Raw genomic sequence first — 27,383 nt, 5'->3', positions numbered from 1 at the left:
ATTAAACCTATATCAAACCCAAACCAACACCAATATCACATACCAATATCACATACCACACCCAAAACCCAAAATCACCCATCTTCCAAACCTTTTTTTAAAAACATGGCTGGAAATTGGTACCCAAACCTAGATTCAGATTACAGTTTTTTTTTTAGATATTAATGTGTTTTTTTAATTAATGTGTGTTTTTTTAAATAATTTATGAGTTTTTTTAATAATACGTTTTTTTAATACATTTATAAAAAAATAAAAAAAAAAACCGCTCGCGCCCCCTCTCGCGCCCCTCCACACCTTGTCCCGGGGCGCGAGCACCACTACCAACACCCATCTTATCAAGTTTCTCTCTCTGCCACACGTCACAATATTATTGGCTGGCGCCCCCACTCGCGCCCCCCACACCCCTCAGCCTAAGATCCATGTTTACGTGTTACCGGTGAGTTGTTTAATGTGTGGAATTTTCTGGAGTAGGAATTTTTGATGCCACGTCAGTCAACAACCCTTTTATACCCTTTCTTATAATACAATAATAAAATAATTTAGGTTTGTTTTATTACAGTTCAATTTATATTAATTTCTTAAACATTAAAATACTTATATTTATCAATTAAATTTGGTAAAACTCAAAGGGGTATTTTTTTTATTTAATCTATTTAGTCAATTACATGATATAATTTTTGTGAACGTCGTTGTCTTTAAATCAAAATCAAGTTCGATTTTGCTATACCAATCGAAATTAAAATCCAAAAAGTGGAATCAAGTTTTCTTTTTAGAAAACTAATGATGTTTAATTTTCATTATGAAATAAAAATAATTGCTACTACTTAACTAAACAAAACAAAATTATAACATAAATGAAAAAATGTCTGCGAAAAAAATTACGGATAATCAGTTTTAGCTCAACCGATATTAGAGGTGAAATAAAGACTTAAGCTAGATACTGAAAGAACTCAATTTCAAATTCGATTCCAATAGTGTTTTATTGCAGTGAGTTTATAAGTGTCTTGTTTTACCTAAAATAAAAGATAGTATGTTGGGCTACCCAACGTTCTCTGTTATTGTAGGCGTACGAGGCCAGTTACGTTAAAATTTTATTTGTTTAGACATGCCAAGTGATGCCTTTATTCCTCTTTAAACTTCTCTAACCCCATGGGCTATGACAATTCGGACGCTTTTAATTTCCCTAACTTAATTTGGTAACAGTAAAGAAACAAAAAAGTGTTTCTTCATCTTTTTTTTAATCAGCAATATTATTTATAGCAACGTCTGGAACTAACCTTAATATTCGAGTAAGTCTTTTTGAGCCAGAATGTCAACCATCTATATTGTTTCTGATATTCTGGGTCCGACTCATCCATGAAAACCTTCAAGGAGATAACTATCAGTGTGAAAAAACCTCATTAATTCTGGTTTCAAATAGAAAACCCATTATTGTGAGAAAAAGTGACACCGTCCCATAACATTAGACCAGAAGACCAAATGATAATCAACAATATTATTAAATTATTAAAACCAACAACAAAACAGACACAAAAAATGTGAACGAATCAATCAACTAGAATGAATATACAAGAAGACTAATAAGTATACCGGATATTAGTGGTCACATATATTTCACACACATTATAACATTCATGGTTAGTGATTTAAAATCAGCAACAGTTTAAGAGGATATCATCTCTTATTTCATTTATCCCGCATGGTTGTTCTAGCAATGCTTTGTGGAAGCATGTCCGATCATTGGGTTGGACTGTGGACGCTTACGTTGCTAGAAGTAAATATAATTTGAAACACAACTTCGGGTTTGTTGGATTTAAAAATGTCAAGGATATTGATTATGCTAGTAATAAGTTCAACAGGATTACGATACGAGGATATGGATCTTCTTAGGTCATGTTAATTCGGTACAGGGATGTTGGATCTTCTTGATGATTTTAATTCGATTCAGGTAGAGGCGCACAAAATACCCGTTTCTGGACCCGACCCGGAACTGGTTTCTATTCGTATCTGATCCGCGGGTACGAGTGGGTATAGGATTTATCCCTAGAGCCATACCCGGAACCGGAACCAACTCGGACTGCCGAAACCGGAAATACTCGGTCAAAACCCGACCCTACCCGAAACCCCAATAAAACTCGGAAAATCCGGTCAAATACTCGACTATACCTAGAACTAGTTCCTACATGGTTCAGTTTTGACTTGTTAACTATAACCAGAAATAGTTCCTGAAAATACCCGGTTGTGCACCTCAGATTCGGGTGGCTAAGGAAAGATTTAACTAGGTATTTAACGCTTCAACTCTTCAAGTGCACAACTTTTATTTGTTTTAGTAAATTCAACCCAATAGTCTCTGAGTTGTCGGGCCCAAATATCACATGTAGTTGGCCCAACAAAAGGCCATTAAGTTTTTTCTTCTTTCATTCTTAATGTTTAGTTCCACCGTAGATTCGAAAAATACTAGCATTTTGTACATGCTGCCAAAAAACAAAAATACAAAATTTAAACAAGTATATATATGATACCTTTTTAATATATTAGTTCAATATTAATTAACTTCATTTTCTTATGATTATTCTTTCGTCTTTGTTTATTCGCAACCGCACGTCCACACATCCATTTAACTACTAATTACAAGGATTGCTAAATGCGTGTTGCGTAGGGACACGTTAAATGAATTACATGTTCGAAGGCTATCGGCGTATCGCGCATTACAACATGGAAGCGGTGGAAAGTCAACCGTTATCGGTTTGGTTCATTACAGTAAAAGTTTTGTGGGCAAAGTTGATAATATAAAAGTCTTATGACAAAGGTTGAAACGCTAAACAAAGTTTTTATTGTAAAAGTGCAACCTTTTTGACCAAAGTTGAAAGGCTAAATGTTTCTATGGCCAAAGCTTATGTCACTAAAGTTGAGAGGCCAACAATGTAAATATGACGAAAGTTCAAAGAGGACCAAAGTTTGAAGGACCGACATGTAAAGAAGTACAACTTTGGTGGCAATATCTCAATCGTCGATTTCATGGTCGGCAATCCTCTTGATCTCTTCTTCTACTACGTCTTCATTCATGATAGGTACAATCTGTTTTTTTTCTCAGAAGTTGATGGAATTATTTGGTATAGTATTATTCTCCATAATCTCTTCCCCAACTTTGTTGCTTGAAGTAATATGGAAAGTCAGTTAGGAGACACTCATTGATTTGTTCTTTGGGATGGATATGGTGTCTTCATATGGTGCTATACAAATAACTTCGTGTTCTTTAAAACTCATGGTGGATTCAACCTTTGTTTCGCCCAAAACTTTTCGATACCCGAAAAACATCACTAATCATGTTGCCTTCCATTCTATAACAAATCATACTTGTAATTAGAGCTGTCAATTTTATCCGCAACCCAAAACCCGACCCAAATAACTATTAACCTGAACCCGAATGTACCCATACTCATGAAACCCGAACCCGGATGTAACAAACCCGAGCCGGGCCTGTGCTAATTCGAGCAAAGTATTGAGTACTTTTTATGGGTTTTGGCTAAACCCGAAAAACCCATTTGACCTAGTTGACAGTAACATATGCCATTACTAGTTGTTTCATATTCTACTTCGTTCGATGTTATATCACCGATTCCAATATTGCTGTTAACATATTCTACTCCGGTTCCAACATTCCAACCCCATTGAATCGATTATTATTTTAATCTACTTTAATTGCACTGATTACTCAAGAGATATGGACATTTTATTCAATTCAATCGATCAACGTTTTATTATTGGAGTTTTTAATTTAACTTGTCTAAGGATTATGAAATTTTGGATTATATGATTTGTTATTTGCTTATGTAAGTTAACATTTGAATATGATAGCTTTTTTCTTGAACTGTAGTATATATGTACATTTTTTAAGTTTTCTAGGTCAAACACTCCCGAGTCCCGACTAACCGGTACTCATAAAACTCGTACCCGAATAATCTGAACCCGAAGAACTCAGGGGAGATTAGGGTCAGGACTGAGTACTATAAGTATATTTCTCATGGCATCACTTTCTGTTTTTTTAGTAAATGTAATTATCTTTAATAAATCTTGTATAAGTTATTAAGTAATTTTCTGTTAGGGGGTGGGGTGGTTCTTGATGGAGCTCCCATCACGAATGATGGGGGGTGGAACAGTGCCGCCACCCCTTTCATCACGGGTGATGGATGAATAAACATGATGGTGATCACGGAATCTTTCAAAATCGTGATGGATGTTCTCTCTCTCTAAATATATATATACCCCTAAATATAATTATTTCACTCACACAAAAAACTATTTCTATAAACACACATACATATATATATATATGTATATATATTTCAAAACTCATCACACTACCACCACCCTACTAAATTCCATCACTAGTGATGAAATGTAGTGGGGGTGATGTGACACACCACCATTAGATGCGGCGAGTGATGGAAATTGGACCACCCCATCCGCTTACTTCAATTATAATAGATAAAAGTTTCTAGAAAAAGCGTAGGTCATACTTTACAGGGAAAGATATGCTTTTAGGATCAAGAAAATGAGGTCACTAAAGAAGATAAAGTGGACCAAGAAAAGTCAAAAAGGGCTAATCTTGTTTGAAAAGAGGGGTACTAGTACATTATGTTAGTTTTTCTACATAAACATACAAAGGTGATATCAATACCTTTATGGCGTAATTGGTCTGGTCCAATGATATAAAATGATGGTTAAAGTTTGAAATATTATGATCTTAATGTTTAAATCTTGACTCAAGGGGGTTTTTTAATAGTAAAATTTCCACCTTGACATTGTTCCTAGGTGAGTCAAGCTTGTAGCGTCAAAATTAATATGGATGGTTGACATCTCGAAGACTTGTATAATTTGGGGTAGTTTTAAACGCTATTAATAAAAAATTCCTTGAGGGCTTTACGAGTTAAAATTTGTAAATTTTATTTTTAAAAATTACGGCACTTATGGACGTATATTTACCAGGAAAAGTCGTCTACGAACTTGGCTGGTGACATCTAGAAATGGTAATACAGATATGAATAGAGTGGAGTCCTGTTATCATAGAAAACTTGAATCCAGACATTAATGGCTAGACATAAAATTTTGCATTAATATCAAAATATATTCCGCTGTTCTTGATATTTATTTCAACTTTAATGAGTTCAAATCTTTAGTTTCCTAATGTCATTTGTAGAAATAAAATTTAAAAGTATAACAGTTTAAAAAATGATAAACTACTACTATAAACCTTCACCGTATACAAGTAATATCATACATAACTTATGATAATTACGTTACACTTGACAAGATGAACACTTAAACAAGCAGGGTTGATAGCTTGAATGTCCCATTGATGAGCTTGGAGAACATTGTATTCTAAAACTCATTCTCGAGCTTGGGTGCTCGAGTAGTGAAATATGGCCTAGTATGATTTGAGTTGGCATGCTTAGCATAGGTGGAGGTTGGGGGTAGTATAGTGGATATTGTATAGGCTGGGTTGGAATTGGTTCATTTTGGCTAGCTCGAACCTTCAGTGTACGGTTTTTGCTTTGAGGATGTGGGTTTTTTATGTGCCCCTCCATTCAAATAATATTTTAGAAGTGTAAAAATATAATATTATAGAGAACAGAACAGGAGAAGTGTAAAAATATGTAACTTAAACGGGTATTTATACTTATATAGTACAAAAATAAGTGGTATAAAATTAAATTTTGTTCATCTAAATGACCGACGGTGTCATTTTCCTTTGTTCATCAAGAACTCACAAAGGAAACCAATTCCCAAACTCTACAATGTTGCGGCGGTGAACCCGAATTCAACATAACCCGCTCTTCCCTGAATACTAAGTTCCTTTCACCCTTAAAAGTGTAGTTAGATATTTTATATTTTAAATTATTTTTTTAGTTAAATATAGGATAGCGTTTTTATTAATCGGCACTTCATAACCCTAAACCCGAACCCTAAACCTTAAACCCTAAACTCGAAATTATAAAAAAAACGCAAGTTGTAAAAAAAATGAAATCCTTATTTTTGTGCTAATTTGGTAATTATATAATTTCAATGGGTAATATGAAAGTTGGTTTTTTAAAGGGTATGACAAACAACTAGGGGGTACGCTTAGCCTGACCCATACAACATTCATACATATAAATCTAAATGTAAATATATAAAGATACAAGAATGAAATTACAAAGCTCTTTTCGTGCCATTAGATTCCTATCAAAAAGTTGGCTTTCATACACACCACGGAAACTCATGGACATATCTATCTTTTATATGATTAATTAAAACTGATATTAAAATATATTAATTTTAAAAATGTATAAGTTGTTTATATAATAAACTTAAAAAACATATGCGTGAACGTGTATTATGTTTTATAATTAAATCAAGTTTTGTACTACATTTAAATATGTAATTAGTGACATTATATTATAAAACAAAATAGTTTATTTAAAAAAAGTTGGTATGCGTTTTAAAATTCTTAAGTGTGAAATGTGAATAGGTTCACACTTAATCCCGTTGTTTGAATTTGATTTTTTCTGTCACTTTATTTTCACAGGCCTCTAGTTTTAAGTGGTAAAGCATAATCAGCAAAAAGGCAGAAGTGTGCAATTTGGAGAAGTAAAGTCAGTCAACGCTGTTGACATATCTGCATCTTCAATTCCCATTTATGAAAACTAGCGATAATTGACTATCCGTTGCAGCGGGACGCGACGCTAAATTTGATTTGTATAGGTTCGGTTTGTTAGGCACTAGGGTATACTTTAACATCCAGGGCGTTAAAACTAATTTGACAAAAGTTAACGAGAGGAAAACACTCCCTTCGTGAGTTAAGGGGCGTTAAAGGCAAAACATGTTAAAATGCTAACGGGTTTTAAATCGTCTACATTCATACACAATAATTTAAAATTTGTTTTTTAATTAAATTGAGAGGCGTTAAGTGAGTTAAACTATTTTCTTTAGCTAAGATAGAACAAAGGGGGTAAATTGAGTGATGTGGCGCTTACGTGGAGTTAATGGTCATTAATGTGTAACCCAAGGCCGTATGTCAACTACATTCATTATAATAGATGATATGTAACTTATCTAGTTTAACATTTTAAGAATTGTGTAACTTAATTATTACTATAATATAATCAAGAAGTTTGGTGCCACAAAGTGAGTTCCTTTTTATTTTTGTATATGTAATATTGGTTTTGTATTTGAGCAAGTATGTTTGGGTTGGTTGGATGGTCGTGTAGGTTGTGTAAAATACCTAACCTGGTTTGTAACTAGGGTTAGAATCCCACTCTAATGCAACCTTGGTTTTTTTAATAAAATGTGTTCTATTACTTTTTTAAAGTTGTTTTTTGTTTTGTTTTTTAAGTGTGTTATTTATATTTATGTATACATGAGAATGGTTATTTTTTAACATTAACTTTGGTGTAGGCCGGATGGTTGTGTTCTTAGGTGAAACCGACCGAATTCGCATAGAATCACCGCATTTGTTTTAGTTTCGGTACCGTAACGAACTTAACAAAAATCGATAGAATCCCAAGTTTGTTTTTGTTTTAGTTCCGGTATCTTAACGAATGTGACGGAGACTGACCAAATTTGCGTAGACTCATCACCTTAACGTCCGAGTTTTACTGATCGAAACCACCCCAATTTTTTACATGCGTTTTATATTGTTTTGTTTTATTTTTAGTTTCAGTTCCGATATCATAACGAACGTAACCAAGACTGACAAGTTCGCGTCCACTTACCACCTGCTTTGATGTTACCATCGTCAGGGTTTTACTGACCTGTCCCGGCGCAACGCGCTGCGTAAAACACTCGTTAGATAATAAAACAACAAAATAAGTTCGGTGCATTCGTTGTAGTAACTGACGTGCATAAGAAACAAAAAATAATTACTTAAATATAATTATATTGAAACGTACATAAAAATATAATACTAATTGGAATTTCCCTTTTATTAAAACTTGTTATTATTCTTATTAAAATTAACTAATTTTTAATTTATTTAAGAATAATAATTAATCAAAGTTAATTATTAATTTATTAAATACCTAATTCAACTTTGGTTTGTTCAATCCCTTTTACCCGATTTTGTGTTTGTTGTTGTCCTTTGATTTATCAAAACAAATGTAGTCATGTCTACGTGTCTATGTGATCTTCTATTAATGAATTTGAAGTTGATTATAAATCTAGCATCTAAACCTAAAATTGAAGTGGTGATCTTCTTTTACAATTATTGTTTTACAATTTAAGTCAAAGTTTCAATAACATCAAAAAAAATCTTTTCATCCAATCAACTAACTTTTGCAAACTTCATAATGTTCTTTACAATTGCTTTATTAATAGTTTAGATAATCAAACAAAACTTGTAATACTGGACACACGGTTCTTATGGATACGATACGTGACTTACCCTAGCTACCTGGGTTAGTTAGGCTTTTGCATGATCGGGATGACACAGTCATCAAGTCATATGACGAGAAATGAGTTGTACACTATAAATTCAAACTTGTGTATACGACTTCACGACGCTAGCTAACTAGGTTAGATGCTTTTGCATGATTAGAACAAGATGGTCATCAACTCATATGACAATAAACGAGTCATACACTATAGACGTGCGTTTCTCATGTCACAAAGCAAACTTCAACTAAGCTAACCCCTGACTTAGAAGCGCTTAACCAAAGCCAAACTACCACATTTGATGTAAAGTCCGTGAATAGTCTAGTTCTTAGTAAGTAGGATGCTCAGTACTGGTACTGAAGACAAAAACTTAGTAAAATAACAGTACTGTACTAAACCAGATTGGTACCAGTACTGATTCCGAAACATCTATAAGTCAGTATCGAATTGATGCTGACGGTACTTGATAGTCTTTCTATTTATTTATTTATTATTTGTTTTTTTTTCATATTCTCATTTTTCAAAAAAAGAGGACCTTAAACAAAGTTAAAGGATTATTCCGTTCTTGATAATTATTTACTTAATCGGTGAATAGAAGTATACAATGGATCGGAATATGAGAAGTACACCTTGATCATTTATACAAATTTAAAGCCCCTAATTCTTTTTACACACATAAATACACTTACATAATCTCTATTATGAATCATTTGTGTACCTTCCCGGTTGGAGTGGTGAGATTTCATCTCCCACTCCCCTTCTTTTGAGGGCGAGTCCTTATTCAATTTGTAAACGAATTGCAAACTCGAGGCTAGCAAGTCAGAGTGCAGCGCCCCGAAACGAAGAAAGTGGTGCAGGAACAAAAGGTTATTTGATGTTGATACTCGATACCATTTGCTTATTCTTAGTTCTAAGGTAGGTCACATGTGAAATACTATTCAAATCATAAATATATCAAGAACTAAGTTTGGCATAAAGCCATAGATCACAAATAGAAGATTATAACCTAAAGATGATCTAAATCAATTCTAAAGAACATGCATTTACTTCAGAATTACACAACCACATAGAAATATGGCAGGAGCAAAAAACTATCAAGCAATCATATACATCATGGATGATTAAACCAAAGCTTCACTAAAGCCAGACATGCTTCATAATCAAATTCAACCAATATGATGTATACCAAGATCAAAATTAAAACTAGACCTAGATGATAAAACAAGTTTAGCTACTCATGGTGTATAAAACGAATATAAATAAAGAAATAACATAATCATGACGAAAACAGAAAGATAGATTCATTGAATGGTGTCCAAGCGTTCTATTCTTCAATCCTCGATCACGTTCCTCAATCGAATGTTTCAATTATATCTCCCATCATGTAAGTTTTCTGCCCAAAATCACCTTTGACAGTGGGTTAGATGTATGGAAAATCGAACTTCTTAAATTCTTAATTATAGCTGTCAATTATGTTTAAATAAGAAAAACTTTAGGTTCAATGCTACAACCTCATGATCTTCATCCACAAAGTACTCACTATGATTATTATCCGTATCTTGGCGATATTTCTCATCATCAGTAGGTAATGCTTTATCAAGTTCGATGTTTTCAAAATCAAATGCAAAGCTGTTCATCGACTCTAAGGTAGGTTCTTTACCTTTATTGGATACTCTCTATATATTAGCATATTTAATGGTCAGCCACAAAATAAAGAGGGTATCTTTAAATTTTATAAAGAAACAAATATACATATATACTACATAGGGACAATAGGCATTGGTGCTTATTTGTGTCTACTTGTGAATGAATTGGAATACATCATATATATCGTCCTCATGATTTTCTAGAAAATATAAAATTGTTGGTTTCATTTAGAAATTACAAGATTCATTTTTATTTTTGAAATTAGTAAAGTCAATGATCAATACGAGATTTGTCATGGTTTTGTTATTGGGTAAACTACAATGTTAACTTGTCACATGATTTCAACTACACGCCTATACGTTCATATTAAACTCATCTCATGGCCTTCATCTATTTTTTTTTCGCGATTTTATTAAAGGTTAGTGCACCACTCTAATTTGCCCGATGACATTTGGCTACATGGCTCGTCGTGATTATTTTTTTTGGGTTTGACTGCTACTTTGCTCATGACCTTCGACTACATGCCTTGATAAATTTTCTTATTCGTTAGCATACTGCTTTAATTCACCCTATACATTTGGCACATGCTTTATCATGATTTTATTATTGATCTCCGCATGCTCTATGTTGACCATAACCTTCGATGATGTTCCATATCATATGTTGTTGGATCTACCACTCTATACTTCCCATTTCTACATGATTTGAAAATCTCACCTAACCGAGCCACCGAGGCATCTTATGCTTCTCACTGTATGAGACGATCTCTCATATTTATGTTCTTTATGTGTCTAACCCATTGTATGATATGCACACTTATGTTGAAGCTAGACACAACATGATGCTAATTTATTGAAGTAGGTTAACTTGAGATGGACCAAGAATTTAAATACCTATAAACCCTTGGTTCCAAAATGACTATATAGCTCCAAATCAAAGTCTTTTGGACTTATAACAACCTCTAACCACTAACATTTAATGACACACGCCCATGAAAAGTCATTTGAACCGAAGTCCTAGATAAAAAGTCACTAAGACTAGGACCACTTACATACAATGACAAAAGGTCCAAATCACATTCATTCAAGTGAGGCCACTTACATTTGACAACTTGGGAAACAATGTCTTCTAATAGTATGAATATAGTATGAAGTATGCAAAATACAACATATAGGACTAGATGACTTGTAAACGAACCTCAATATTGGGTTCAATATTTGGGCTCTTGCTCTCACATCGGTTTGGTCTGGTGAGTGAACCCCACCTCCCCACTTAACCCTCGTTGTCCCCTCTCTCTCTCTCTCTCTCTCTCTCATGATACTTTTGCTAACTTTGACACGTACTCGACCCTTGGAAGTTTTCTCGGCAGTCTAGGTACTTTTTAATAGGTTATTTTCTGTTTGTAAAGATCGAGATTCCATATATATCGCAAAAACCAATCATGATCACTTATTAGTTCATTGTTGATTTGTTGGCCATATCCATCATCAGCTAATTCAAACTCGATTGAACCATTTCATTGCATCATATGCCTCTTTTAAAGCATATGAATCCACAGGGAAATAGGGAATTTCTTTAAACAAAATGATGAATCTAAGAGCCGTTGACTATACTAATGAAGCGTAACAATACCAACTATGATTAACTTTAGGAAAAAAAAAACATTAAATTTAAATAGAAAAGGAGCAATGCTTATAATACAAATGTATCGTTGACAAAATCTCCTTTGAAGATATGTGCACATAAAATAATTAAAATCCAATTATATTAAAAATGTTTCAACAATTAACACGTTCTAAAATAAAAGATATAAAAGTACACTATATATTTAAATGTTGGCTAATTGCACATTTTCTCAATCGCTTTCGAAAATACAAAATCAACTTGGACCACTTAGCAAGCGAGTCAAATTGAGCTTAAATATCAGCTCCCGCTTAGGCTTGAAGTTAAACAAGCAAACTAGGTTTGACTCGTTTATTTCTAACAAGCTAAAATTTAAGCTTGACTTAAACTTGTAACAAACTTGAGCCAACTCATTAATGTTAAAACTAAAATTTAATATTTATCTTATTAATAGGTTAAAACCGTGCGGTTGAATAATAATATAATAATACTAATATTTTTTTTATATGTTTACATGAGAAACGAAGAAAAATAGAGATTTATACGAGAATAGAAAACCAAGGATTTAAGTGGATAAATGTGTAAAAAAAATTAATCAGATAAGAGTGACACGTAACATTATAAATATCTTTACTTATTGGACGGTCTAGATTGGGATAAAAATTAATATTAGATTGGTTTCTTAGTGTACTATAAAACATTATAAATATCTTTATTTATTAGACAGTCTATATTTAGATAAAAATTAACATTAGATTGGTTTTTTACTCACTCTACAAACCATAGTATTTATCTAATTACCTTATTCGTACACCTAATTTAGTTTTATTCACAACTTTACAATCAACCGTTTTGAATAATTACAAATAAAACTTAGGGCAAGCCAGGTGTTTTTGAACGAATTTTAATTACCCTACAAACAACCTTTTGTTTTATCCAAAACCAACCACATATATATCTTTAAATTATTATCCAAAATAAAAAATATATATTTAGTGAATCAAAATCCGTGAATATCGTTACAAGTTATTCAGCCGACAAGGAGGAAAATAATCCATAGGTACACGTGTCAACTCTTTATTGGTGGACCCCACAACTTGTACCCTCACAATCCTTTTTGGATTCCTCCAAACTTGTCTATTTAAACTCCATCCATTAACCACATAAATCAAATTAATTTTTTGTAGCACTCCAGCCGATCATCTTACCCTCTCACCAAATACCATTATTCCCAATATTATTGGATAATCAAATACCTTTAACTAGCAGTAATGGCCGGTGGAGAACTAGCGGTCGCCGCGGCCGGAGGAGTCGAGTTTGAGGCCAAGATCACGCCTATTGTCATCATCTCATGCATTTGTTCGGTTACGATGTCGGCGTTTCAGGTGAACACCGCAACTCGATTCTTATTATAGTCTAGTAGATGTTATCAAATTTCATGATCAATTTAATATCGAGTCATGTTATAGCTTATTATTTTTTATGTGTCCGGAACAACACGTTTTGGAACAATAAATTATTTTTTATGTATATCTTGTTGTTTTAACTATTTAATGTTATTAAGAGTGTATTTAAGGTGAAAATAAATCTCATTAGTCAATATGTGAACGGCCGTTTTTTTATTTAAAACACTGGCCGTTCAGAAAAAAAAATTTAAAACACTAGTGAGATTATGTAATTGATTGATATTTTGATGTGGATGGACAGGTGGAGTGACGTCGATGCCGGATTTTCTAAAGAAGTTTTTTCCGGTGGTGTATCGAAAGACGAAAGAGGATCTTGATAGTAATTACTGCAAATATGATAATCAAGGGTTGCAATTATTCACATCCTCGTTGTATTTGGCCGGACTTACCGCGACTTTTTTTGCGTCATATACAACGAGACGGCTCGGAAGGAAGCTTACGATGTTGATCGCCGGAGTTTTCTTCATCATCGGAGTTGCTTTTAATGCCGGAGCACAAGACCTTGCCATGCTCAGTGTTGGTAGGATATTACTTGGTTGTGGGGTTGGTTTTGCTAATCAGGTTAGTTACTTGGGCGCCACGAGGTGAGGCTTTATAACAACACCCTGTTTATTTGGGCGCCACGTGTCGCATAATGCATGGTAGTGGAGCTTTATGACTACACTTAGTATAAGAATTAACATTTTCAATGTTTATTTGGTCCTAAACGTTGCGGTTTGGAGTCAACGCGAATTGTATAGGTTTCGGTTACATTCGTTACTTTAGCAGAAATATATACTCTTTTTTACATATTTAGACTATATTTATTTCAACCCAACCCAGCCTTTATAAAAAAAATATTTTTTCTCTCTTCAACTTGCATTATTCAACCCGACTCAACTTTGTATCTTATTCACAGTCCAACCTATATCATTTCTCTACTAATATATAAGATTTCGTTTTTAATTTATCATATAAAGTTTATTATAAGTAATAGAAATATTTATTTTCTTTAACATAATTATTTTTAGATTTTAAAAAATAAACACTTCAATTTCATTCTATCATAATAATATATTTATAAATTTTAACAAAGAAAACCACTTACAAACTCATATTCAAATAAATACATATTCTTAAAAGTACTCCGTTTTTAATAAATTTATATCGAAATATTCAAAATAAAAAAATGTGCTTTTTATACTTATTTAAAATGTTAAATAATATAAGTTATTAAACAAATATCAAATTATCAATAAACTAATTATAAGTAAGAAAAAGTAAAAAAGAAAATTAATTACAGTCACTCATGTGTTATTCGTCACTATCTTAAAAAAACAAATATTAAAAAAGTAACAGGTTCGGATCGGTCACTTGTACACATGATTGTTTCCTTGTTTCTTTGATGAATCCAAAAGGCTATAAATCTCTTATTCTCTCATTTCTTGAATCCAATTCAAGAATCCATTCACCCAAGTCGACTTCATCTCACTTTCATTCCAAATCTTCTTTCACACATCAAACTCCCATCCAAAATATCACCAAACTTGATGATGCCTACAAGCTGTTCGACGAAATGTCTCAAAGAACCCCTCTGCCATCTGTAGTCAAATTCAACATGTTATTAAATGCTGTCACCAACATGAACCACTATTCTTGCTCAATCAATCTTTTTAAACAAATGGGTGTTGTTCATATTCCGTTCGACACGTATACCATCAACATTGTGATCAAATGTTGTTGCAAACTGAACTATACTAACTCGGGCTTTGCGGTCCTTGGTTTTGCCTTCAAACATGCGGTTGCACCCGATGTTTGCACTTTTAACACCCTCTTAAACGGGCTCGTTGTAGAAGTTAGGATTCTCGAGGTCGAATTATTATTCAAAAAGCTTGTCAAGCAAGAACTTTGTGAACCTGATGTAGTTATGTACTCCACCGTGATTAAAGGCCTTTGCAAGATTGGAAATAACGCTATCGCCATGAATTTGCTTAAGCTAATGTCGAAAACTGGTTGTAAACCTAGTGTTTTTACGTATAACACGATCATTGATAGTCTTTGCAAAGATAAACAAGTGGATGACGCGTTAAAAATGTTCAATCGGATGATATTCAAAGAACGCGTCCCACCTGATATCGTCACTTACACGTCATTGATTCACGGGTTTTGTATCTTGGGTCGTTGGGGTGAAGTTTCTAGAATGTTGAAAGAAATGGAAGGCAAAATGATCTCTCCGAATGTGCGTACGTTTAGCATATTAGTTGATTCACTTTCCAAAGAAGGAAGAGTAGAAGACGTGGAAAGTGTGATCGGTTTGATGATAAAACGAGGTGTAGATATTGATGTAATAATATACAACTCACTTCTTGACGTGTATTGCTTACGTGGCGAAATGATCAAAGCGAGAGAAGTTTTTGATTTAATCGCGTTTAGAGGTTTGACCCCGGATCTTGTTACTTATAATAGTTTGTTGAACGGATATTGAAAGAATTTAAACACACAAGAAGCCAAACATGTGTTTAAAGAAATCATTAAACAAGGTTTGAAACCGGATGTAGTTACTTACAGTACCATGTTACAAGGATTATTTTTGTCGGGACATTGTGGGGCCGCACATGAGCTTTTAAACGAGATGCGTGCACAAGGGCTTTTTCCAAATTCATACACTTATGGAATAATATTCGATGGTTTATGCAAAAACCGTGAAGTGGATGAAGCGTTATCTTTGTTCCGTTCTATCAATGACAAGAATGTAAAATCTGATATTTATGTGTACAATATTCTTATAAATGGTGCAAGTAAGTGTGGGAAGTTTGATGTTGCTAAGACTCTTTTTAACGATTTATGTGTTGAAGGGTTGCAGCCTAACGTTAGGACGTTTAATGTGATGATTAGTGGTTTTTGTCGAGAGGGTTTAATAAGTGAAGCGAAGGAGTTGTTTTATAAAATGGAAGAGCGGGGTTGCGCACCGAATAGTGTGAGTTATAATCTTTTTTTTCAAGGGCTTGTGAAGAACAAAGAATATGATGTGATTAAAGAATGTATGAAGGAAATTGATGAAAGAGGGTTCTCACTTGATGCTTCTAGTTTATCGTTGTTAGTTAATCACATTGCAGCTAAATCACTTGATGCTTCAGTTTTGTCATTGTCTACCAAAATATGTTAGCACTATTGCTTTTGAGTTGTAGCAAGTTTGAAAAGAAGATATTTGATGCTTCAGTTTTTGTCATTGTCTAGCTAATTAAACCGCCCAAAACATGTTGATAGTATTTGAGAATGGATATAAAAGTTGACCCTGTGTCTCTCCACTGTAGACTAACAATGGGCTAGGCATGTCTTTGTATTTTATTTTTTATGTTAAATTTTTTACTGAACTTTATTGTCATTATTTAATGATATTATTATTCGATGATGGAGATTATACTGTTATTGTTTCAGGACATAATACTATGTAATTGTTCAATGTAGAATGAATTTTATGTAAATGTTCAATATGTCATCATTATGTAATATTTTTGTACATTATCAATTATGTAATATTTTTGTACATTATCAATTTCTCTTGTAATATTATCAGCTAAATATGTTACAACTGTTTAGGTACAAACAGACTCTTTATTTTAATTAATAAACATTTGTTTAATAATTATTTTAATCAACAAATCCTAAATTAATCAGAAAAAGGATCTATAGAACAATGTATTAAGAGGAATATGTTTAAATAACGTTCTTAAACATCACAATATGGTCAGAATGTACTACAATAATATAAAATGAATGTAGCTTTTGTATAGAATAATTGTTTTTAAAGAAGTTTTCGGCCAGAAGACTCGGATGCTGCAAGCTCTTCATACATACTTGCTATCGCTTTTGCAAAATGTTCCTTTGCTTGTGGCCTCTTAATCTGCAAAATCGCGTACTTTCAATTATTACGTGCCATTTAATCAGAGGTGGCAAAATAAGCAAGTTTGATAACAGTTCAAAACAGGTTATTTTGGCACCAATCAGAACAGGTTTTGGAACACCTTTTCCGAATGGTTCAAATGCTTTATAATAATCTGTATGTCGGGAACAGCTTGGAATAAAACTATAGGTTGTGCTAAGCTTACCCCTCCTATTAATGTTTTACTAAACAGGGGTTCGTTTAGGCAACCCAAAAATTATTTGAGAAGTTGTATTTAAAGTAAGTTTTGTGAACTTTCAACATATTTTATTCATTTGTCTCGTTTAAATTTTAAGCTGATTTTTTAAACCCTTTTGACCCGTTTCAGATGAAATAAAACCTGTATCAACTCACTCAGAACTCACAAGTAAATGGGTCGAAATGGTCATCTTCTATATTTTCGTTTTTTCCAAGAAAGAAAAGTATATTTTTTTTTAAATCATGATGCTAGTACTTACCTTAAATGTTGGAGTGAGTAAACCATTTTCCATGGTGAATGGTTCGGCTACTAGAGTGACCGATCTTGCAAACTCGAAACCTCTCAGCTGCATCACAATAACGTTGTTTGTGAAACCAAAAGCATAGATGGCAAATTATTCATAAAGTAATTATTGTTGAAATAATTTGATGTACTTTTTTAATGTGACGAATGCTGCCAGAAGCCTATTATTAACTAAAAATCAATTATTTGTTGAAATAATTTTATTTTCTAATCATATTTGTCAAATTAGTTATTAATGAAGAATTCAAATGATTTGGAAAAAGAAGTGTTATTTGTTTTGGCCCCTTACCCGAAACATTCAACCAACCCATTTTGCGGCATCTAGTCTTTTCTATTTATAAACCAAGATATACAAAACTAAAAGCGAGTAAGCAGAAAAGAGATACCTGGGCTTCCTTTCCAACCACATCCATGTCAGCAAGGACAGCTGCCCTTGCTCGCGGGTCATTGCACAATTGTTCCAAACTTTCAAACTATGAAGAAAAATATATGAACTTTTGTAATCTTTTAGATACATACAAGCTATTTAATATCAAAAAGTAAAAAATATATATATAAACTTTTGTGAATCTTTTAGATACAGATAAGCCATAAATATTATAAACTAAAAAATACATATATGACTTCTTGTAACCTTTAGATACATATAAGCTATATGGCATTAAAAAGTGAAAAAAGAATATACCTTTTTGTAATCTTTTAGATACAAATAAGCTATATGACATTAGAAAAATATATATAAAAAATATATGGATTTTGTCACCTGTATTCCTTCCTTAGCAGCCCATGCTTTTAGCACTTCAGGGTCCACACAGACAATAGCAGCTAAAGAAGAGTTGAAGCTGTCACCTGTTTTCAACCAAAATAATTAAACCACCCAAAAAAAACTGATACCATTCACAAAAAAATAATTGAATTACAAAACCTTTTAACAAAAAGTAGATTACTTACCATAAATAAAGCTTTGTGCCACAAATTTGCACTTCGCGTATACGTTCTCAATTTTCTCGGGAGCTATATACTCTCCTTGTGCCAATTTAAAGATGTTCTTTTTCCTGATATTAAAAAAATATAATTAGTATTTAGCATGATACTTAAGGTTGTAATCCTATTGCCGGTAAAGTCGGCCCGTTTACTACTTTACTTATGAATTGATCGATTTGAGTTACATCTTATCTCTAACAGGTATAACAAAAACAATTTAGTTAAAACCTCCTACAGCATTATATTAAAAAAATTAAATCATTATTGAAATAAAAAAATCAACATAATTTTTGTAACTATTGTCCACACACTAACTACTAGAAGTGTAAACTTCTGACACGACACGAACCTAACACCACATTCGTGGGTTTGGGTGTAGTATAAACGGGTCGTTTTCGTCTCTACCGCCGAATATTTATGTTGGGTTGGACCCACCAACCCCAATAAGTAATAACTACCGAAATTTAAAAAAAAAAAATGAAATCTCTAGACATAAAGGGTTTCAACCTGACCCATGAGAAGTTGACCTGTTTTCACCTGAACCTATTTGACCCGTTACTTACCTGATATGTCTGACCCACCCATTATTCCAACTATAACATTTTTTTCCTTCACTTAAAATAATAATATTACATCATACCGGTCAATTATCTTTAACCGGCCTCCAGGTGACCACAATCCTATGTCTCCGGTGTGAAGCCATCCTTCATCATCAATCACTTCTCTCCTGATCAAATTAATTAGGCGTTAACTAAACTATTAAATATGCATAATGAACAAGCAAAAGATGGTATTATACGTTTGCACTTCATCTTTGAAGTAGCCTTGAAATACAATTGGTCCCCTCACGCAAATCTCACCACGAGGATACGGTTGATCATCGGATGTGTAGTTCATTTCAGGAACATCCACAAGCTTTACTTCTGAAAAAACAAATTATTAAAAAAATTAGATTACTATTATTATTATAATTGTTGTTGTTATTATTATTATTATTATTTTTATTATTATCAGATGCATTTCAGAACTTCCAAATAATTTAAGAACTCTTAACAAAAAATCACTTTTATTTATTGTATATATTTAATACTATTTGAGGGTAGATTTGTCACTTATTATATGTAATTTTATGATTACATATATGCAAATTAGTTATTATACATATATGTAATATGGTTATTACATATATGTAAGCGTGTAATTACATATATCTAATCACAAAAATAAATGACAAAACTATCCTCAAATAATATTAAATATATAAATAAATAATTGGTTGTTAAAGAGTTCTTGAAGTTCTTATATTTTGGAGTTCTATATAGATCCAAACCCATTATTTCTTTTACTACTAATATTAGAAGTAACATCTTTTAACCCGAACCAATTTTCACAGTTACCCCAAAAGCCGGCCCAACCACCTCTAATTCATATTTTTATGTTTTAAGTTTTAGCGCTTCTACTAAATTAGTGAGGACAAAAGTATCACCTCCCAAATTAATCTCATCATTTAAAGAATATCAACTTATGGCTTACAATATTTTGTTAATAAAAAAACAAAAACTGACCGCAAGAAGGATTAGGAGAGCCAACGTGACCCGAGGTGGGATCATCCTCATTCATGAAAGTTATAACACAAGAACTCTCGGTCATTCCGTACCCCTCCAATACCGGACAACTAAAGCACCTGAAAAGTTGTAACTTTATGTTAAAGATAATTGATACTTACATTATAATACAAACCACAGCCACCATATGACCTTTTGTGATAATTAAGAATTAAAAATTAACTTACACTCTAAGAAAATCCATGACATCAGGAGACAAGGGTGATGCCCCTGAAACCATGAAACGAACCCGTCCACCAAGTTTGGCTTTTATTTTGTTAAACACTAATCGGTCCCACATAGGAGAGGGGCTCTTGCCTAAAAGATGAAAAAAGAAAAATTATCAATTCTAAATTAATACAAACTGAATTAATTGCATTTTACTATATATATATGCCTATACTAACCAGTTAATTACAATATTTATGGTTTTCTGTATAAAATATGCAGTGGGGGCCCAAGAATCCACATTCTAAGAAAATGAATTTTTTTGTTTGTTTTTTGAACAGGGGTATTTTGGCCATTCATACTCCTAACAAAAAAGTTTAGCGCACATTTTGAATATGTAGCAGGCCCGAGATTGCAAGATAATGTGCTTTTTTATTTTTGTTTTTTAAACCAAGGGGTATTTTGGTCCATAGTCACATAGATCGCAGTTCGCTCCAGTACGGGAACGCAATTCGCTAGTTGGGGCGTATTCGGTACGAAGGGGGTAGGTACAGTCCGGTACGGTGTACCATATAATCCGGTTCGATGTTCCCAATTTAAAACAGAATATACCAAATTCAATTTACCATAGATATAACATAAAATAAAAATTGCAAAATGTCACTGGAGAAACTGAAATTATGTATAAATTTGGGTTTTTGGTACGAATGATTGAATAAGAAGAGTAGGGTAGAGATATTAATAACATGAATATATGCCTAATATAAATCGGTCAAATTGATTGGAAACCCAGTAATTATTGGAAAAAAGGAATCGAGGAGTTTCCTAATTTGCTGCCCAAAATTACAGGATCGATTAAATTGACAGGAGAAAGACGAACCTGTCAATTGAAATCGATTTCTCCATCAATTAACAACGACGAACCATTCAATTGAATTCGCGATTCGGTACAAAACGATCCAATACGAAAATCAGCGAATTATGTGACTATGTTTTGGTCACTTCATACCAACTTGACATAAAAAGCTAACCGCCGTTTTATAAAAGTAATGCAGCTCAAGATGATTTTTTGTATTTTGCTTTTGTTTCCAAAGGAGGGGGGTATTTCGGTCATTTCACACCCACTTAACAGAAAACGTTAACGCCCCTTTTAAATAATATGTAGTGTGGCCCAAAGATTAAAAGACAGGGTATCTTCTTTATTTTTGCATTTTAAACAGGAGTAATTTGATCATTTTACACCCACTTAACAGAAAAGGTTAACGGCCGTATAGTATATGGAAGAGACCATCAGTGTTACCTGCATGCAAAGCTTTGACTAAGTGCGTAATTTACAACACTAATGTATCAAATCCATAATACTGACATCATCCCACAGGGACTAACTGTGTAATTAATTCTATTTAAAAGGGCATATGTTACCTTTGAGTAATGCTTGCCTCTTTGCATTATATGCAGCATTAAACAGTTTTTCCTTCAAACCACCAGACGATTTCACTGCATTTACAATACTGAAAAGACCACATGCAGAGTCAGCATTAAATAACCCGTAACAATTGCAGAATAAAGCATATTGTTGATCATACCCGTCATATACTCGGTTATATAACCGAGGAACACTGCAGAACACAGTCGGTCTTAATAACGCCATGTCATCCAATAATTTCAAGTTGTCCTACATTAATTAATAAATATATAAATTAGTATCACTAGTTATGAACTTAATAATGAAAGAACATAAACTTGAGTTTCTTACCCCTTGGTAAAATCCAACCGAGCCGCCATAGTATGCCAGTATAACCTGGTTGGATCTTTCATAGATGTGTGCCAAAGGAAGATAAGATATATAACTGTTGAACAAGATTAAGTTAAAAGGAAATAAAACAAATAATCATGACAAATTGGCATATGAAGCAATATAATTATTAATACTCACACATCCGACGGAAAGAATTTAATTCCAAAACTTCCACCGGCAACATTTGCAATCATGTTTCCATGTGAAAGTACAGCTCCCTAATAATGTACGAAAATGAAAATTTTCAAGTTATAATAAGAAGATATATTCCACTTCAATAAAAAAAAAGTATATGGTTAATAGCATAAAGATCAATGTATTTTCTACTTATTTATGAAAATGTACCTAAACCAAACTTAGCATTAAATTCCCTCAACTTGTAAAGAATACACGAAAAAAATCACCAAACTCATCATCATCATCATCATCATCGTACTCAGTATATCCCACCAATAGCAAAGCTATGGTAGGGTCTGAGGAGGGTAAGATGTAGGCAGCCTTACCTCTACCCCATAGGGATAGAGAGGCTGCTTCCGGTGAGACCCCCGGCTCGATAGTAGTTTTGCATCAAGCCTTGGACATAAGGCACATAGCACTCAATCATCGGGACACCGGCTGATCGGTGCATGTACCCTTATCTTTCAGCTATCAACGCCACTACATGATGCCTGATTAACCGTCCGTCACTTTTAACGTTATTTTCACGAGATTAGTAAAATAACGTCAAAATTAGTGCAATTTCACTTTTGCCCACCCGAGGGTTCACACATATATACATCATATGTGCGCACCGCAAGCAGGGCTAAAATCACCAAACTAATTTTGTATATTAATGTCCTAAACTTATCGTAAATGCACTTACTTTTGATTTTTCTTAAACAAAGGTTTTTTAACTCCAAAAATGGGTCAAAATTAGATGGCATTGAAATTTATTTTCCTTTTACAAAAATATTGAATCACTTTCTAGCTCCTATATTTTTTTTTTCTAAAATGCACTTACTTTTGATTTCTTTTCAATAGTTAACTCTAAAATTGGTCCAAATAAGATGGTAATAACCTTCTTGACTAAAATATTGAATGACACTTTATCAAATTTTGACCAATTTGAAAGTTAACATTAACAAGTCTATATGCATTTTAGACAAGTTTAGGAACTTTAATATACAAACATAATTTTAGTGACCTTTTCATGTATGTACTTTACAAAGTAAGGAACTTTTTCGTTAAAGTTAAGAAAGTATATCGGCTTTTAATGGTATCAACCCAAAAGTATAAGCGAATAAGAGATTATAACCTTTGGTGTCCCCGTTGTACCACTCGTATAGCATATTGTAGCAACATCCTCCGGTTTTGGTGGACAAAAGGGGTATTGGTTGCTTTTACCCTAAAAAAGTACCAATTTATTCAACAAAGAATTAACAACCAAAAAGCAGAAATAAATTTTTGATAAAAATAGAAGATATTGAATTAATTACCTGAGTAATTAGTTGTGAAAATGATACGACTTTAACCCCGGTTGATGATGGAAGAGATGGCATCAGTTCATCAATCCCTCCAACCACCTACATTATTAGCAGACACGAGTTCTTGACGTTATTAAATTTTTTTTATTATATATAGATACAAACTTTTATGTACAAAATTAAAAAAAACGAATGGTTTAACGGTCATACCACTACTAAGCGGACAGAAGGAATCTCGGACAAAAAGCTCAGCAACTGAAATATCAAAATGTTAGGCACATATTATTCAACTTTAGCTACATTTATATTTTTTTTAATTCAAAAAAAGTGGATTTTATTGACAAAATATTATTAATAATGCAAACATGCACTAGACATTGTACAAGGCACACAAACACAATTAGAATTTTTTACCCCAAAAAGAAGTGGATTCAAAAACTAAATTAGAATCTTTTAATTCAAAAATGTGAACTTCACACTTTTACTAATAAAATACTATTAATAACATAAACTTACACTATGCAGTGTTAGTAGCACACAAAAAATATTAGTCTCTTTGATATATAAAAAGTGAGCTTGTATGTAACTAAAATCAGAATCATCATGGTAAAAAAAATGTGTCATGCATTTTGACACATTGTTCACGCTCACTTTTGATCAATAAGTTTAAACTTATGAGTGTGTCAACACAAGTGTATACCCTGTTTACATAAACATGAACTATGCATTGTTTATGGTACACAAAACAAAATTAGAACTTTTGACAAGAAATTAAAAAAAAGGGGGAATCAAATTTAACAAAAAGCAGAATCTTTTTGGTCAAAAAAAGTGGATTTTACACTTTTACTAATAAAATATTATTATTGCTAATAACATAAACTTACACTGTTCAATGTTTGTGGCACACAAAATATGGCTTGTGCAGAAGAGTGATTCACAATATACCTAACCGCATCCGGGCCTACAAGATTAGGCATTAATCACACTTTTAAACATCCGCGAAAAGATAAAAGAAAATTTTAATAAAAAAACACACGACAAACCAAGGGTATCATATAAAGGGACTGATACGTATGAATACGCAGAGCAAGCATGATCAACAATTATCCACTCAGGTCGGTTGATAAAATATATTCCAATACTTGATCCCTGATGCAACATTAACCAATTGCACATTTTAATAAAAATAAATTACTCGAATTCTACAGGGGCCATCTGTATAACTAATTCAACAATAAATAATTAACATATGATACATATATGCATGACATGCCTTAGGTATTCCATGGGCCACTAATCCTGAGCCGATAGCTGTCCGAGCTGCAGCTGTTTCCCCATAAGTTGTCCATTTGTACCTGTAAACGTAAGCGAATGTTTTAAAAAATAAACGGGCGTAACTTGCCTGACAAGTAACAGGTAAGAGAACTAATTAACTTACTCTCCAACAGTTCCATCTGCGTGAATTCGTGTACCTAAATACTTGTAATCTCTGAAGGTTTCTGATGCATACCTATATTTAAATTGTGTGAAAACGTATCAAGATTTGTGAAAGTTTGGATGATAGAAATTATCTTTGTAAGTTTAAAGTGGACTTACACAAAATTGTCATGCAAGGTGCCAATTTCAGGATGATCAGGATATCTACTGACTAACTTTAAAGGAGATTTTGCAGATCTGTCACATAGTCAAATTGTTAAAGGGTTTCTTCAAGAAATAAATTATTTGACTTCAACTTAAAAGAAAGAGTGATGTTATATAAACACCGCCCCTAAAAGTGTACACCGGTGTGACTGTCATGCTTATAGGGGTTGTATGATAGGGCCAAAAATAGTCATGCGGGTTGTTTGACTTTATTTGTGATCAAAACAGTCATTTACTTTGTAAGTCAATGCATCATACAGGTCGCATGATGTCAAATTAACTCTGTGTGCCAGAGCCTGTCACATCATACGGGTTGTGTGATAGGGCGAAAAATGGCTGTATGGATCGTTAGACTTTATGAATGGTCAGATCAATCATGTTCGGGTCGAATGATTTGCCCCTCATACGACCCATTTGATCATTTTTGCTTTCCATATGACCCTTATGAACATTTTCCTTGTCATACAGCCCACAAAGACCATACAGCATGTATGGCACGTCACTAGCGTCTGGATAGTGTCTCAGTGGTCACATAAATTATTAATTATATTAGGCGGTCGAAACATCATACGACCCGTATGATCATTTACAACATTCATACGACCCGTATTATCCGTATTATCATTTTCGCCAGTCACGGCATTATCATTTTTGGCGCGTACGACACGTCAGTGGTGTCCGGATAGCTCAAACCAATAGAAAATACCTGTAAACATTCCACTTTCCTGTTTGCAACTTTTCTGGAAGAACAACACTGTACCCTTGTTCTACAATGGAATCAAAATCATTAATTACAATAATCACATATAAATCAAAATAAATACTATGCATAAAGACCCCTAAAACACAATCAAAATCCCATCTTTTTAAGGTACCCATAAAGCCAAAAAAAACCCCAAAATCACCCATAAATATTAGATTTGACACCCACAGTGACTTATCGGACCCACAACTCCTCCGATGAATCAAATCAAAACCCACAACTTTTTATTGATAAAGACCACAAATTAACCCAGACCCACCAATAAAATCACAAAAAAAAAACATCATAATTCACAAATGATATGTTTCAAGAAACCAATCAAACAGTATACCATGAAAGAACTCGCCGGCAGTCTGGTTCAGTTGCACGACGGACGGTTGATCTCCGGCTGCCGCGACGGTGGTAATGTGGTTTTGGATAGCTTGAAGCCGGCGACTGGCTTTGGACTCCATTGCAGGTTAAATGATAATAATATTATTATCCTGTTCTGTAATATTATTGCAGATTGAATGAAACGTTTGTAAGAAAATGTGAATGTAATTAAAAGTGATATTGTGATATTAATAATATTAAATGTGGGAATGGTGATTTGTAGATTTTGATGCAGTTGAGATTGTGGATATGATATATGTTATGAAATCAAATTTGTCTACTTTTGGGTATGAACCTTGATAGCCTTCAACATGTGTGTGCCGGCATTAATAATAGTCAAAACTTTTTTGCTTTCATATTTTATGTCGAATCAACTGACATGTCACAAAGTCGTAAAACTAATGCGACTTTGGACGTTAATCGTTGATTTATTTATGTGCTTTAAATGCTCTACTTAACAAGGTTAAATATATTGTTTAGTTTCTAATTTAAAACCAAAAAATTATAATAACAGAAAATGTGATGTTTTTTCCTTGTCTTTTGTGAAATTCAAAAATAATTATGACAAATTTGTTTATTGTTAATTAACTACACATAAGGTGAATGTCTTAGGCTGAAGTCCAACAGACAATTAGGATTATAAAGAAATTGTCGTTCAAAACATTACCTACACAAATAAATTTGTTTCATTGTTTCTTTTACGGTGTCTGTTTTGCAGGTTGAGAAGAATAGCCATCTTTGCCGGACCTAACCCTCGTGGGAAACATCTACTTAACCCTAAGATTATCCTTAATCTGTCGGGGTCACTTAGTGTTTCTTCATTGGCGCCATCCGTGCATTAAGCTAGAACTTACTCTTCTTTTTCTCAGTTTTTTCAAACTTCTGGAAAGATTGTTAAGGTTACTCCGATGCCAAAGCCACCGGGTAACCAAGAAACTCCGGTAACCACAACCCCAGCTACTGGGGGGAACACCGGTGAATACACGATTGTTACGAACACTACCCCGGTTACCCAAGC

The 27,383-nt window shown here is 33.2% G+C and overlaps 2 protein-coding genes across 2 annotated transcripts; one reads left to right on the top strand and one right to left on the bottom strand.

Moving 5' to 3' along the window:
* The first annotated feature begins 14,497 nt into the window (after window positions 1-14,497).
* Window positions 14,498-16,315, top strand: LOC143586204 (pentatricopeptide repeat-containing protein DOT4, chloroplastic-like). The gene has a single exon (XM_077067803.1). The coding sequence runs from the start codon at window positions 14,533-14,535 to the stop codon at window positions 15,610-15,612; it is 1,080 nt and encodes a 359-aa protein (XP_076923918.1). The 5' UTR covers window positions 14,498-14,532; the 3' UTR covers window positions 15,613-16,315.
* A 341-nt stretch (window positions 16,316-16,656) lies between these two features.
* Window positions 16,657-26,552, bottom strand: LOC143586201 (long chain acyl-CoA synthetase 6, peroxisomal-like). The gene is made up of 23 exons (XM_077067800.1): window positions 26,325-26,552; window positions 25,937-25,997; window positions 25,186-25,263; window positions 25,028-25,099; window positions 24,863-24,944; window positions 24,633-24,738; window positions 24,474-24,550; window positions 23,800-23,844; window positions 23,602-23,688; window positions 23,421-23,510; window positions 22,265-22,344; window positions 22,085-22,178; window positions 21,915-22,003; window positions 21,751-21,839; window positions 20,349-20,478; window positions 20,122-20,240; window positions 19,356-19,479; window positions 19,197-19,283; window positions 18,524-18,627; window positions 18,336-18,421; window positions 17,959-18,045; window positions 17,529-17,615; window positions 16,657-17,031 (listed from the first exon to the last, which is right to left on the bottom strand). Exons 1-23 carry the CDS (start codon window positions 26,443-26,445, stop codon window positions 16,933-16,935), a joined length of 2,094 nt encoding a protein of 697 aa, XP_076923915.1. The 5' UTR covers window positions 26,446-26,552; the 3' UTR covers window positions 16,657-16,932.
* Between the last annotated feature and the right edge of the window lie 831 nt (window positions 26,553-27,383).

The sequence above is a fragment of the Bidens hawaiensis genome, unplaced genomic scaffold, assembly GCF_021521415.1.
Source record: "Bidens hawaiensis isolate Kalapana, Puna unplaced genomic scaffold, B.hawaiensis_p1.1 tig00034468_1, whole genome shotgun sequence".
NCBI lineage: Eukaryota > Viridiplantae > Streptophyta > Magnoliopsida > Asterales > Asteraceae > Bidens > Bidens hawaiensis.
Note: the sequence above shows the minus strand (reverse complement) of the source record. Positions and strands in the feature narration are given on the sequence as shown.